The sequence below is a fragment of the Pseudonaja textilis genome, chromosome 7, assembly GCF_049901715.1.
Source record: "Pseudonaja textilis isolate UNSWEBS1 chromosome 7, rPseTex1.2, whole genome shotgun sequence".
Lineage (NCBI taxonomy): Eukaryota > Metazoa > Chordata > Lepidosauria > Squamata > Elapidae > Pseudonaja > Pseudonaja textilis.
The window spans coordinates 22,732,957-22,745,248 of record NC_141996.1 but is presented as its reverse complement, the minus strand read 5'-3'; the positions used below and the strand labels follow the sequence as shown (position 1 = coordinate 22,745,248).

The 12,292-nt window shown below is 37.9% G+C and overlaps 1 protein-coding gene across 5 annotated transcripts in view; it reads right to left on the bottom strand.

Annotated features, from left to right (window-relative positions):
* The window catches only part of LOC148125266 (cilia- and flagella-associated protein 337-like), a 40,804-nt gene that overhangs the window by 18,064 nt on the left and 10,448 nt on the right, over positions 1-12,292 (bottom strand). For all 5 annotated transcript variants that reach the window (XM_087937224.1, XM_087937227.1, XM_087937226.1 and 2 more), the window contains 9 exons: positions 12,009-12,239; positions 10,116-10,195; positions 7,546-7,638; positions 5,433-5,478; positions 4,139-4,185; positions 3,892-4,009; positions 3,163-3,232; positions 1,560-1,803; positions 33-135 (listed from right to left, as the gene is read on the bottom strand). In XM_087937224.1, coding sequence (XP_087793350.1) covers positions 33-135; positions 1,560-1,803; positions 3,163-3,232; positions 3,892-4,009; positions 4,139-4,185; positions 5,433-5,478; positions 7,546-7,638; positions 10,116-10,195; positions 12,009-12,239 — 1,032 coding nt within the window. The remainder of the gene's footprint in view (positions 1-32; positions 136-1,559; positions 1,804-3,162; positions 3,233-3,891; positions 4,010-4,138; positions 4,186-5,432; positions 5,479-7,545; positions 7,639-10,115; positions 10,196-12,008; positions 12,240-12,292) is intronic.

The following is a 12,292-nucleotide window of genomic DNA, read 5'->3' as shown; positions in this document are numbered from 1 at the left end:
AAAATATAATTTGAAATATGAAAAAGACAGACCTTAACTGTGTTGTCTGTTGATATGGAAAATATTTTATCCTCCTCAGATACGTAGACATAGAAAATGGGGGCCATGTGACTTTTGAGCATGCCTGTGGGTCTTCTAAAATTCAGCGAGAACAGTAAATCTTGATCAATCAGGAACACATAATGAACTATATACTATAATGAGCCAGTAATAATAGTAATTTATTTATTTGGTCGTTCAAGTCATTCTCAACTCCTGACAACTAATTGGACACCATGCCTATAAATATACGTGTGTTTCCCCAAAAATAAGACCTGGTCTTATATTGTTTTTGCCACAAAAAAGGCACCAGGTCTTATTTTTAGGGATGTCTAATTACTGACTCGCCTCATGGCTGTGGCACCAACAGCCCCACCCAACAGGAGCCCGCTGTCAGTTCACTTCTTCTGCAGCTGCTTGCCACCACTCACATGTGTTGCCCCCAGCCTCCGTTTCACTGTCAGAGGCCTTCTGGAAAGCCCCCTGCAGCCAATAACAGAGCTCCGGATTGCACATGTCAATCTGGAGTACGTTTCTCAGCTGCAGAGGCCTTTCCAGAGGGCCCCTGCCAGTGAAACAGAAGCTAGGGGCAATGCACATGACCAGCAGCAAGCAGCTGCAGAACAAGTAGGCCTGCAAGGCAAGGCAGGTGTTGGGGTATGCAAAGCCTGGTAAATAGGGCAGCTCCACCACCCCCATCCCCTCTAGCTTAATTTTAATTGTAATTGCACCACCCCATGCACCCCAGAGTGGGTGGGGTCTTAACTAGTGCTTATTTTGTGGATAGGGATTATATTGGGCACACATGTAAAAATCAAGCTAGGACTTATTTTGGGGGCAGGTCGCATTTTGGGGGAAACATGGTAGATTTAGAAACACATACAACAAAAATAATTTCACCTGACTCAATTTTGAATTGTATCTGCAAAAATATTATTAATTCACTCTTCAAAGACCAAGAGGTCTCTGAAATGTATTACTAGAAAAACTGCCTTAAGGCAATACTTTTAAAGATTTCATGAAGGGGCAGCTATATTTCAATGGTCCCAAAAGACAAATCAGTGTTGGATGATAGTGACATATCTTTCTATTTTTCACAGTCAAGAGAGGGGAAAATGAAGCTAATAAATTCTTAGTAGGAGAGTGTCATGAGTGAGAATGGAAAAGGTAATGGAGACCTGAATTTGTTCTCTATAACAAATCCTATTTTGCCACGGGCTCCTTTAGAAATCTAATGAAAATCTAAAGAATAATGCATAAATAATAAAAAAAACTAAGATTTATTTTCATCATTGATAATGACAAGAAAAATATTATCTCCTCCTTCCATGACTATAGTAAGGATTTCTTAAGGAGTTAAACTAACCATGAATTAAAAATTCATCTGTTTTACATTTTTCTTTACAAATCATACTAATTCATGCATCCTAAATAAAAGTAGCACATGCATTTAAAATAACTAATAGTTGGCAAAGGACTATAATAGAGCTGTAGAAGTATAATTGCAATATAATAATTACCCAGGCATGTATGGATTCCATATTCGAATAATTCGATCCATTCCGCCGGTTACTATGGCATTATTTTTTTTACTAAATGCAAATGTTTTAACTCCTTTATGAACCCGAAAAATAATCTGATCCCCTTCAGCTCTCTGGGAGGGAGTTCCTAGCATTTCCTGTGCTTTCTTCATCTTTGAATCTTTCTTATTTTCTTTTATTTCTCTCATTTGTTGCTCAACATTGGTAGCTCCCACAATGCAACCTGTAGAAGGATATGAGAATTCAGTAAAAGATTCTTACACAGAATTTAGACTCCAACATTCTTATACAGAGTGAATATTCTTTTTTTTTTTTAATTATGTGGTTTAATTAATCTAGTGATTAAGGCACCAGGCTAGGAAACCAGGAAACCATGAGTTTTAGTCCTGCCTTAGTATTGTGGTTAGCCAGCAGCAGGTGTGGACGGCTGAGGAGACCGAGGACTCAGATGAGGGGCCAGGACCATTAGGGAGTGGACTGCTGCCTTCAGAGATTGTGGGGGCTGGCAGCAGCGATGAGGAGGTTCCTGAGGAGCCTGTGCCAAGTGCGTGCGCGCGCAGGATTGCTCACAGGAAAGAGCAGCTGCAACAGCACGGGCAACTCGGGAGTAAGGCTGCAAGGTAATGGCTCCTCCTTCAAGAAGATAAAAGCCAGCTGTGAAATGAACATTTTTTTGCAGGAAGCAAAGATGTTTTAAAATTCAGCCTCGTGGACATTACAGTTGGTATTTGAAGACTCTTGTGTTGTAAAATATTTCTGTTGTTTTTTGGTAGCCTTCCAAAAACTTGGAAAGGCTCTTGTTTGAGCTAATTAGTTGGAAGTAGCTTTTTATTTGTGAAGAAACAGGATTCATAGATGAAACATAAAAAGGTTGTGCTGCTGCCTTTGTCTTGAGTTTACTTTCTTGGAACCAGGTTTGGGTGACCTTGGGTCAATCACTCTCTCTAAGCCCAACTCATCCCACAGGATTGACAGGAGAAATATAGGAGGATGAAGGCATGTTGGATATGTTTGCTGTGTTATTTGTAAAAATAAATACAGATACAGATAATCAGAGTTGGAAGGGACCTTGTAGGTCATCTAGTCCAACCCCCTGCCCAAGCTGGAAACCCTACACCATTTCTGACAAATGGCAGTCCAATCTCTTTTTGAAAGAAAATTGTAAGTATGTCTCAATATACTAAGACTGAAAGCTTAATCTACACCTTCCCCATCTTATACAGTGTTATATAAAGCCCTTGAATGACCAAAGTCAAGCTCAAATTGTCCTATTTTGGATCCATTACTCAAAGACCTCTCTCTCTAGAGAAGGTTCTAATGCTGTGAAAGTGAAAAGAAAGAGAAGAAAAGGTTGAACAGCAGGAAGGTGTACTGACTTGGTAACAGTGATGATGGATGCACTGGTGGAAGACTTGAAGGATCAGATGTTTATGGAAAAAACTTTTGGATAGATAGATATTTACAGAGAAAATCTATTTATACGGTTACTAAGAGACAACACCAACTTGATGGCATATAATCAATCATGAAGTAATTTTAAGGGGAGACTTTACAAACAACATATAAGGAATTATATAATTACCTATAACTAAGGCTGTAGGCTCATGGCTTGATGCAGAAATTATTGCCTTAATAGAATCATAGTAATTCAGCTAAAAAGACAGAGAACAGAATATTATCCAACCAAATACTGGTGAGATGGGCAAGGATTAACTTACACAGAAAAAGAACATACCATAGCTGTCTAATCATTACAAAATCCTGGAAAAATACACCCATCCATTGTCCAAAATGATCATGGGACACAGAGTCAAAGTTTAACTGTTTCTCAACAATGAACTTTTCCTGCCTTTCTGGAAAAAAATAATCTTTTTTTTATTGCTGTAAGAAGCTTAAACATAAAAAAACTGAATAGCGCCCCAGTGGTAGGATTCAATTTTTTACTTCCGGTTCTGTGGGTGTGGCCTGGTGGGCATGGCTTGGCTTGATGGGTGTGGCTTGGTGGGCATGGCAGAGGAAGGATACTGCAAAATCTCCATTCCCACCCCACTCCAGGGGAAGGTTACTGCAAATTACCATTCCCTCCCCACCCCACTAACCTGCTTTCCAGCTCCTTTCTCCTGTGAAGGGCAACAAAAGAAGACCCAGCCGATCAGCTGGGACTCGGGAGGCAGAGAATGGCTGTGGGCAGGGCCAGTCAGAAGTGGTATTTGCTGGTTCTCTGAACTACTCAAAGTTTCCACTACCAGTACTCCAGAACTGGTCAAAACCTGCTGAATGCCACTTCTGTGGAAGACCCTTCTGTTTTTACCTGAGTCACCCAGTCTCCGTGAACTTTCCAACGGATATAAGTGACATTTGGAGACAGTATAGCACTCTCAAGCCTTATATTAGGGAGATTTTCCACTTTGGGCAGCTTCTTCCATGTCCTGAAACACATCAAGAAAATATAATTGTATCATTTCATCTGAAATATCTCTACCAGGCAGGAATTACAAATTGCCAACTGAATGCTTCCTGTTACCTCAATTGATATTTGGGCTTTTGTAAGCACTTACCTCAAGGTCTCACCCACAGAATATAACTGCAAGATATTGACACATCCCTACAACAAAGCAAGGGGGGAAAAACATAAAGATATATTCATGTTATCTTATAAGATTACAAAATTATAAGTTATAAAATTCTGGTCAGGTGCTGAAAGCAAATTGAAAGGCCACAGTTATGCATCGTTATTACATGAGGCATTTTGTAATTCAAAGTTTTGAAAGTGATTTTAAAACTCTAATGACTCGAGACCAGAATATTACAAGGAGGAATGTTTCTTTCCATATACAGGTAGTACTCAACTTATGACTGGTTGCTTAGAGACCATCTGAAGAATACTTTCAACTTAGGATTTGAAGTTTCAATGGCTGCCCCCCTCCATGGTCACATGACTGTACTTCTGGCACTTAGCAACTGAGCCACATTTATGGCTGTTTGGAGCATCCCACAATCACACGATAAGGTTTTACAACAATTTTGCTGAAAACCAGCATTAACTTCTGGTTTTTGACAAAACTGCATCTGTAGCAAACCATTAGTTCACTTAATAACTGCAACACTCACTTAATGATCGCTATAAAAAGATGTCAAATTGGGCTGGCTACATGACTAACCCACTACACAACCATGTTATGACCATAATAGGCAGGCTTCATTATGGACATAACTCAAGGACTACCTGTATAACTTGTGAGTTATTCAGTTAACGGTTGCATTTACTGAAGTATAATGTCCATATCATAAGAAGTAATCAGTTCACTATATTCTGCTTTGGTCAGACCCTCGACCTTGAATACTGTGTTCAGTTCTGGGCATCGCATTTCAGGAAACTTGGAGCAAAGTTCAGAGAAGGGTAATAAAAATGGAAATAAAAACTAAGCTATATGAAAAGAGATTGAGGAAGTTGGGTATATTTAACTGTAAGAGAAAAAAGAAAAACCAACTCGGCAGAGATATTGTATGATACTCTTTTTCAAATGCCTGAAAGGATGGAAGAAAGTAAAAATTTGTTCTTTTTTTTTTAGAATGCAGAGTATTTAAATTACAGGAAGAGGAAAAATTTCCTGAAAGTTAGGAAAAACTTCCTATCAAAAGTGGGCTACCATTCTTTGGATGTATTTGAGTACACTCTAGTCAACCATTTGTTCAGGATTCTTTCATTTAGATTCATGCAATAAGCAGCACTTTGGATCTAATCTGACTTCTCCCTTCACACTCTACTACATAATTCTTGATTATACCTTTAGAAGCAAATATCACACTTCTGTTTGTTTTCTTTTCTCCGAGCGTTTTTAGAATGCATACCTGGTCATCTCCATAAAGAATCATGCATTCATCATGATCTGTGCAGCTGAAAATAAGGTAAAGGAGAAAATGAAGAATTTCTTGTCCCTCATAAATAAATTTCATACAAGTTTTCAAGGGAATCTGAATCCTACAAGTATATAAATGAAATCTAAACAAGATGGCAATTCTTCAAACCCTTAAAAACAGCTAGGCATAGAGAGGAGCCTAGAATGCAGATATGCATCCTGATGCTTATGACATCCGTACATCAGAAGATCTGTAAACAAATTGTAATCAGTTTCATCTGAATATGCTTTGCACAAAGGGTAGCAATGTGCAATCAAGGCTTTCAATTCTGCAAATCATGTTAAACTACATTGAACTGAACAAAAGTCCTTGGTTGCATATCTTCCTGCCAACGGAGAAAGTCAGAGATGAATTAGAATGAGCCAACATTGTACACTTCTCCTCAGAACAGAGTAAGGCTAACGTGCTTTGAAAATGATTCAGAAGGGGTGCTTTGAACCCCATGAAAGGCTAGCACCCCCTCTGCTACTTATTAAAGTGACCTACTTTTCTTCAGGCTTCTGTATAAGCTTAAAAATGCCTTAAGAACTGCCTCATTAAAACAATTCTTAAAGTAACCACTATCTTTTCTTTTCAGTTTGAGCAAGAAATCTAACAAAGGATAAGTTGATTTTATAACCAGCAGGGAACTGTTACGCTCATGAAAAATTCACAAGATGTCCTCTGAATTATTTTCTAAATGCGCATAATCATGCACAGAGATTTTGAACAGGACTTTTGGAATACTGGCATTTTAACTACCCTCAAAACGATGCTATAGAGCACTGAACACCAGAACAACCAGACACAAGAGTTTTTTTCCTGAATGCCATCACTCTGCTAAACAACTAATTTCCTTAACACTGTCAAACTATTTACGAAGTCTGCATTACCATTACTATTACTATTCATCTTCTCATCCTTCCTTTCATCCATCTCCTCCTACTTATGATGCATGAATGTAACTTTGTTGCTTGTATCCTTATGATTTTCAATTGACTGTTTACTAGTATAATTTGATTTGATTTGATCACTTATTATTATGTTTCCTAGTATGATTTGATTGCTTATTTGTACCTTTTGACTATTATTAAATGTTATACCTATGATTCCTGACAAATGTATTTCTTTTTCTTTTTATGAACACTGAGAGCATTTGCACCAAAGACAAATTCCTTGTGTGTCCAATCACACTTGGCCAATAAAGAATTCTATTCTATTCTATTCTGTTCTGTTCTGTTCTGTTCTAACCTCTAAGATCCTGGCCTGTTATAATGGTTCTCGTGCTTACAGGTTCCCATAATTTTCTGAAGCCTAATTATGAAAAGATAGTTAATGCTATAATGATGTTGAGCTTTATCTCATATGTGCAAGTCCTGTGGTTCTCTGGACACTACTGAACTATCATTTCAACTAATGTTAGTGTGGCCAGAATGCCAGCACAGCCACAGGAGATCTGTTTCCCTAACTTTCATGACTATTGGAGCCCTCTGTGTACCCAAACAGTTGACGCAGCAACATTTTGGGACATTATGGGAAAATTAAAAGAATGTCTTCTGATGGTTGCTGACCAACTTAAGGAAAGCAAAAGCAAAAAAAAAAAAAGAATCATAACCAGAGAAATGTATTGCATCACTGACCTTCCACAACTATATAAGAGTACCAAATGCCAAAACAGAGCACTGTAATAGATCTAGTGCACTGGTGGGATTCAATTTTTTTTTACTACCAGTTCTGTGGGCATGGCAGGGGAAGGTTACTGCAAAATTCCCCATTCCCTCCCCACCCCACTAACCTGCTTTTCAGCTCCATTCTCCTGTGCAGAGCAACAAATGAAGACCCAGCTGATCAGCTGGGTCTTGGAAGGGAGGCAGAGAATAGATGGGGCAGGGACAGTCAGAGGTAGTATTTGCTGGTTCTCCGAACTACTCAAAATTTCTGCCACCAGTTCTCCAGAACCTGTCAGAACCTCCTGAATTTCACCTCTGATCTAGTGTCATATATAATAATACACAATCATTATGCGATGATAAATGGTAGATGATAGGGATTTGTATTGGCTTACCAGTAATCTAGATTCAAAGGTATAGCTTCCAAACCACTAATCTGAACATACGGTTCAAAGTTGGAGCTTTCATAAAACTGAAGTTCACGATCCCTGTCACAAGTTAAAATATGATCAGATGTTAACATCACAGACTTTATAGACATACTTTTCCCATAAGTAAGACAAACAGTGGTAAACAATAGCTGTAGACAAGGATTAGTTAGGGTTAATTTCAAAATGGATTGGAAATAAAACCAATTTCATAATGTCATTAGATATTTGAGACAGCATAATTGGGAACATACTGTATGATTCTATTTATGTTCAGATGGATGATATTCTGACATTTGTGTCATCATATAATCATGCAAATGATGCAATTTATGTATTTGCACCAGAGGCCACGATATTAATAATACATTATTAATCATTCATGTGATGATGTTAGGAAGCGCATATTGTAATTTTGTTTTTGCTGTGGCTCTTTCCACACGCTCCTCCTAGCAGTTTTGCTATGAGAAAAATGTAAGTGGTTTTAGTGAAAGAGATGACGTGAGTTTTGTAAAATTGGATGTTTGATTCCATCTTCTCCCAAAGTTTCAGAATTCAGCTTTAAAGGGGGATTAAACAGAAACGAACCTAAAACATTGCATGGTTTGTTTCATTTGATTTAGTGTTGTGTGTATCCACTTATTCTGGATTGCACATCGTCTGATATTTCCTTACATGAAAATAGAAGACTTCTATAATTATAAAAGTTATTGTTTCATTTAGTTAAACTGTTAATTATGATTTAGTGTCCCCATACCACCACTCTTATTCTCTACATTCAGGAGAAGTTGGAAAATGATGCATGATTGTTTGGACTTCTGCTAACTCTAAAAATTAGGTGGTGGGGCGGGGGGAGAAAGAATAAAAAACTGTGCAGCAACAAAACTCTTCTCCTTTGTCTGGGTTACTGAGGGCCTAGATACAAAGCCTAGATGGCAGCATTTCCTTTACAGCAGCAAGAGGTGCACCCATTAATGAAATGAACCCTAGGTCACATCCACATAGCTGTTTTGACTGCTTTGTCCTTGTCCCATAGAGGCAAGAAATCATGCCATCCAAATGTTGTTGCCTTCACAAACAGGCTGTACTACATACTCAGGGTGAGTCTATGCTGTGTTGCTGTCTAGATGGCTTTTAATGTTCTACATTCAAAGAGTTGTGGTTGTTGGTTTCCTTGGCTAAAATTCCAGCCTCACACAGCAACATCCACCTCAAGAGGAATCTCCTCCAGCTGGCATGAACAATATTCTGGTTACTCATGCACTGCTATTTTTTTTCCATTTTCCTGTCCTGTTACAACATCCACTGACTGACATTAAAACATAATGGTACAAGCTTTGCTCACAACCTGTACCCAACTTGAAATTTTTTACCATATCCTGTAGTCATTGCTGTTTTCCAGTAAATGTCCCTCCCAATGTTCTGCAGTAAAAGGAAATGATCAATCAGGTTAGTGGTGTGTACCTGTCAATAGTGGTGTCCCCCAAGGCAGTGTTCTAGGACCAACTCTTTTCATACTCTACATAAATGACCTCTGTGATCATATCAAGAGCAACTGTGTTCTCTTCGCTGATGATGTAAAGCTATTCAACACCACAGACCATACTGCTACCCTTCAAAAAGATCTTGACTATGTATCAGAATGGTCAAACAAATGGCAATTTCAAATCTTAACAAATAAATGCTCTGTCTTACATATTGGCTAAAAAAATCAGAAAATAAAATACAGGCTGAATAGTCAAGACCTTGTTGATGATCCAAACTCTGTCCCGGATCTTGGAGTAGTCATCTCAAATGACCTAAGTGCTAGAGCCCACTGTAACTACAGAGCCAAAAAGGCATTAAGAGTTGTTAACCTAATCTTACATAGCTTTTTCTCTGGTAATATTACACTAATAACTAGAGCATACAAAACATTTGCTAGACCAATACTTGAAAACAGCTCATCAGTCTGGAACCCACATTACGTATCTAATATTAACACAGTTGAGAAACTCCAGAAATATTTCACAAGAAGAGTTCTCCACTCTTCTATTCGTTGCAGAATACCTTATGCCACCAGACTCGAAATTCTAGACCTAGAAAACCTAGAACTACGCCGCCTTCGGTCCAATCTAAGTATAGTATATAAAATCATACATTGCAATGTCCTACCTGTCAATGAATACTTCAGCTTCAACCATAACAACACTAGAGCAAATAATGGATACAAACTCAACACCAAACTTAATTGCAGGAAATAAGACTTCAGCAACAGAGTGGTCAATGTCTGGAATACTCTACCTGACTCTGGTTTTTTTCCCCAAACCCCAAAAACTTTAACCTAAGACTGTCTACTATTGACCTCACCCCTTTCCTAAGAGGTCTGTAGGGGACGTGCATAAGCGCACCAACGTGCCTACCGTCCCTGTCCTATTGTTTCTTTTATATTTTTTTTTCTTTTTCTTTTATGTATCCATGTATTCATAACTATATTATCTTGTAAGCAATTCACAAATAAAAACAAATAAAATAAATAAAAATAAATAAATACTAACCCAGTTCCCAGAATTAGTTTATTGTAGGGTGTCATGACAGTAAAATCCATCAGCCACTTAGATTTTCTGTGAATTTTCTCCTACAAAGAGGAGAAACAGTTAAAATTCAGCTGACATTTCTGAATCATTAATCAGCAACTCTTCTTTCAAAATCAAAATAAATTTAAAAAAATCACTTGGATATTGGAAAAAGCAGAGAGGACATGGCTATACAGAGAGAATAATAAGGGAAATATTTTTAAGAAGAAATTCTTCTTTTAGTTTTCTATTGCTGCTTTTAACTCGGGCCACGTAATATCTCTAATTAACATTTCCTTCATCTCCTCCTTAATTATTTTATCTCTAGTAATACCCAAATAGTTTCTTATCATATCCTCATTTACCTCCTTTTTTTTATAAAGATCTTCAAAAAATTTACATGCAATTTCTTTTTTCTGTTCTATCCCTTGTTGGGCATCCCTGTTCACATCTATTAATTGGTAGATCAATCTTTTTTGTTTTTCTTTTTTAAGTTTATAGGCCAACCACCTTCCTGGTTTATTGGCCTGTTCAAAAAATATCTGTCTGGCTGTATTTAACTTTGAGGCCATTCCTTCTTGTTCAATTAAATTTAATTTATGTTTAGTTATTATCATCCGTTTTTTCAATTTGCAATCTTTTGGGGTGTTTTGCAGGTGAATTTCTAATTCTTTGTTTCTTTGTTCTAATTTATTTTGTTAAATATGTTAAATATGCCCAACAAAATAAATTAGGACACAGTCACTTTTCAAAGGGGATCTTTTGGTATCTTCCTTCGGTAACAGCTGTTGGGAGGGCATTGAATCTGGCCAAGGATAAAGCCCTAGCAAATTCTAGAATTGTCATGTAACTAAGGTATCTGGCTGGCTGGAGAAGGCGTGCTTAAGAAAAAAATTTTAAGTAGAGCTGGTAAATCTGCTTGGAACTCTAAATCAATGGACTGTGATATAACATTAGGTACTGCCCCTAGTGTGATAGCTGGCCATGAAAAGCCATAAAGTTGCATTGGTTCATTAACTCCTTTCTAAGGACCAGAGCATACAACATCACCCCCAATTCAACCCCAATCTGTGGTGAAGTCAACTTCTGGCTTTTCTTGCTCTGCATCAAAAATAACATTTTCTGACTTATGCTGGCACCAGCAATCCAAGTAGTTGAGCTCCAATACTTCCTTCTGTTACATGCAATGCCTCCACTTCTATTGGCTAACGTGTTAACCAATAAACTTTTGAAAGGATGGAGTATTTTCTTTAGCATGCACATAATATAATCTTGATGAAAATAGAAAGAGTTCTTCCATTTTTCCTTAGAAGCCAAAGGTATAGGAAGAGTGCCAACATTGGTGTTTTTATTTTATTTTTTTCTTGCAGTCCACCAAAAAAAATATTCAAGGAAAAGAAAATAATTAGTGGGAGGAGTAAGGAAGAAGAGGATCCATTGGTGGTGGTAGAGGCAACTGGTTTTCTATTGGGATATGTGGCAATCACTGTGAGGCTAAAGTGAAGAAAGAATACATAAAGGTATTTCATAAGCCAGCTTCATTTCTAGCCACAGATATGAAGAAATTTGCTTGAGACTCAAATGGGGAAAGGCTGTGGTGCAAAAAGTCACGTAAAAACCATTCCAAAGAGATGAGACAATAGTCCTTCCTAATCCAGTGGATATCAGATGTAATGCAATGCAATTTCCTTCAGCACCAGCAAACATCTGGAAGGTCATATTGGAAAAGGCTGTATGAAGAGCCAAGAGAGGTGGGGATTTTGCTTAAGCAGGAAGATCTTTTAAAATGCAATCTCATCAAGACAGAACGCAGTACAAATGGAAACAAATAGAACTATATTCCTAAATAGTGCAAAATAAAAATATGTGACATACAAACACCATCTTGCTTCGTTTGAGCTTAAATTCTGGTGACCAGAAGGAAATTTGCCCATCTTCTTGTGCTGTTATTAATGTGCTATCCACCAGGGAGCAAATACGCAGCACAGGCTCCCCATGAGGTATCTCTTGCATTGTAGCAGGAAGTGAAAAGGCGACCTCCTTCAAGCGCATAGATGAGCTGTCCAGTTCAGCATATTCTATCTGCAAGTAGGTGCAGAAATCATGCTGCATCGAGAAAAAGAGACAGTTATTATCCTGGTGTCTGTGCATGCAAATGG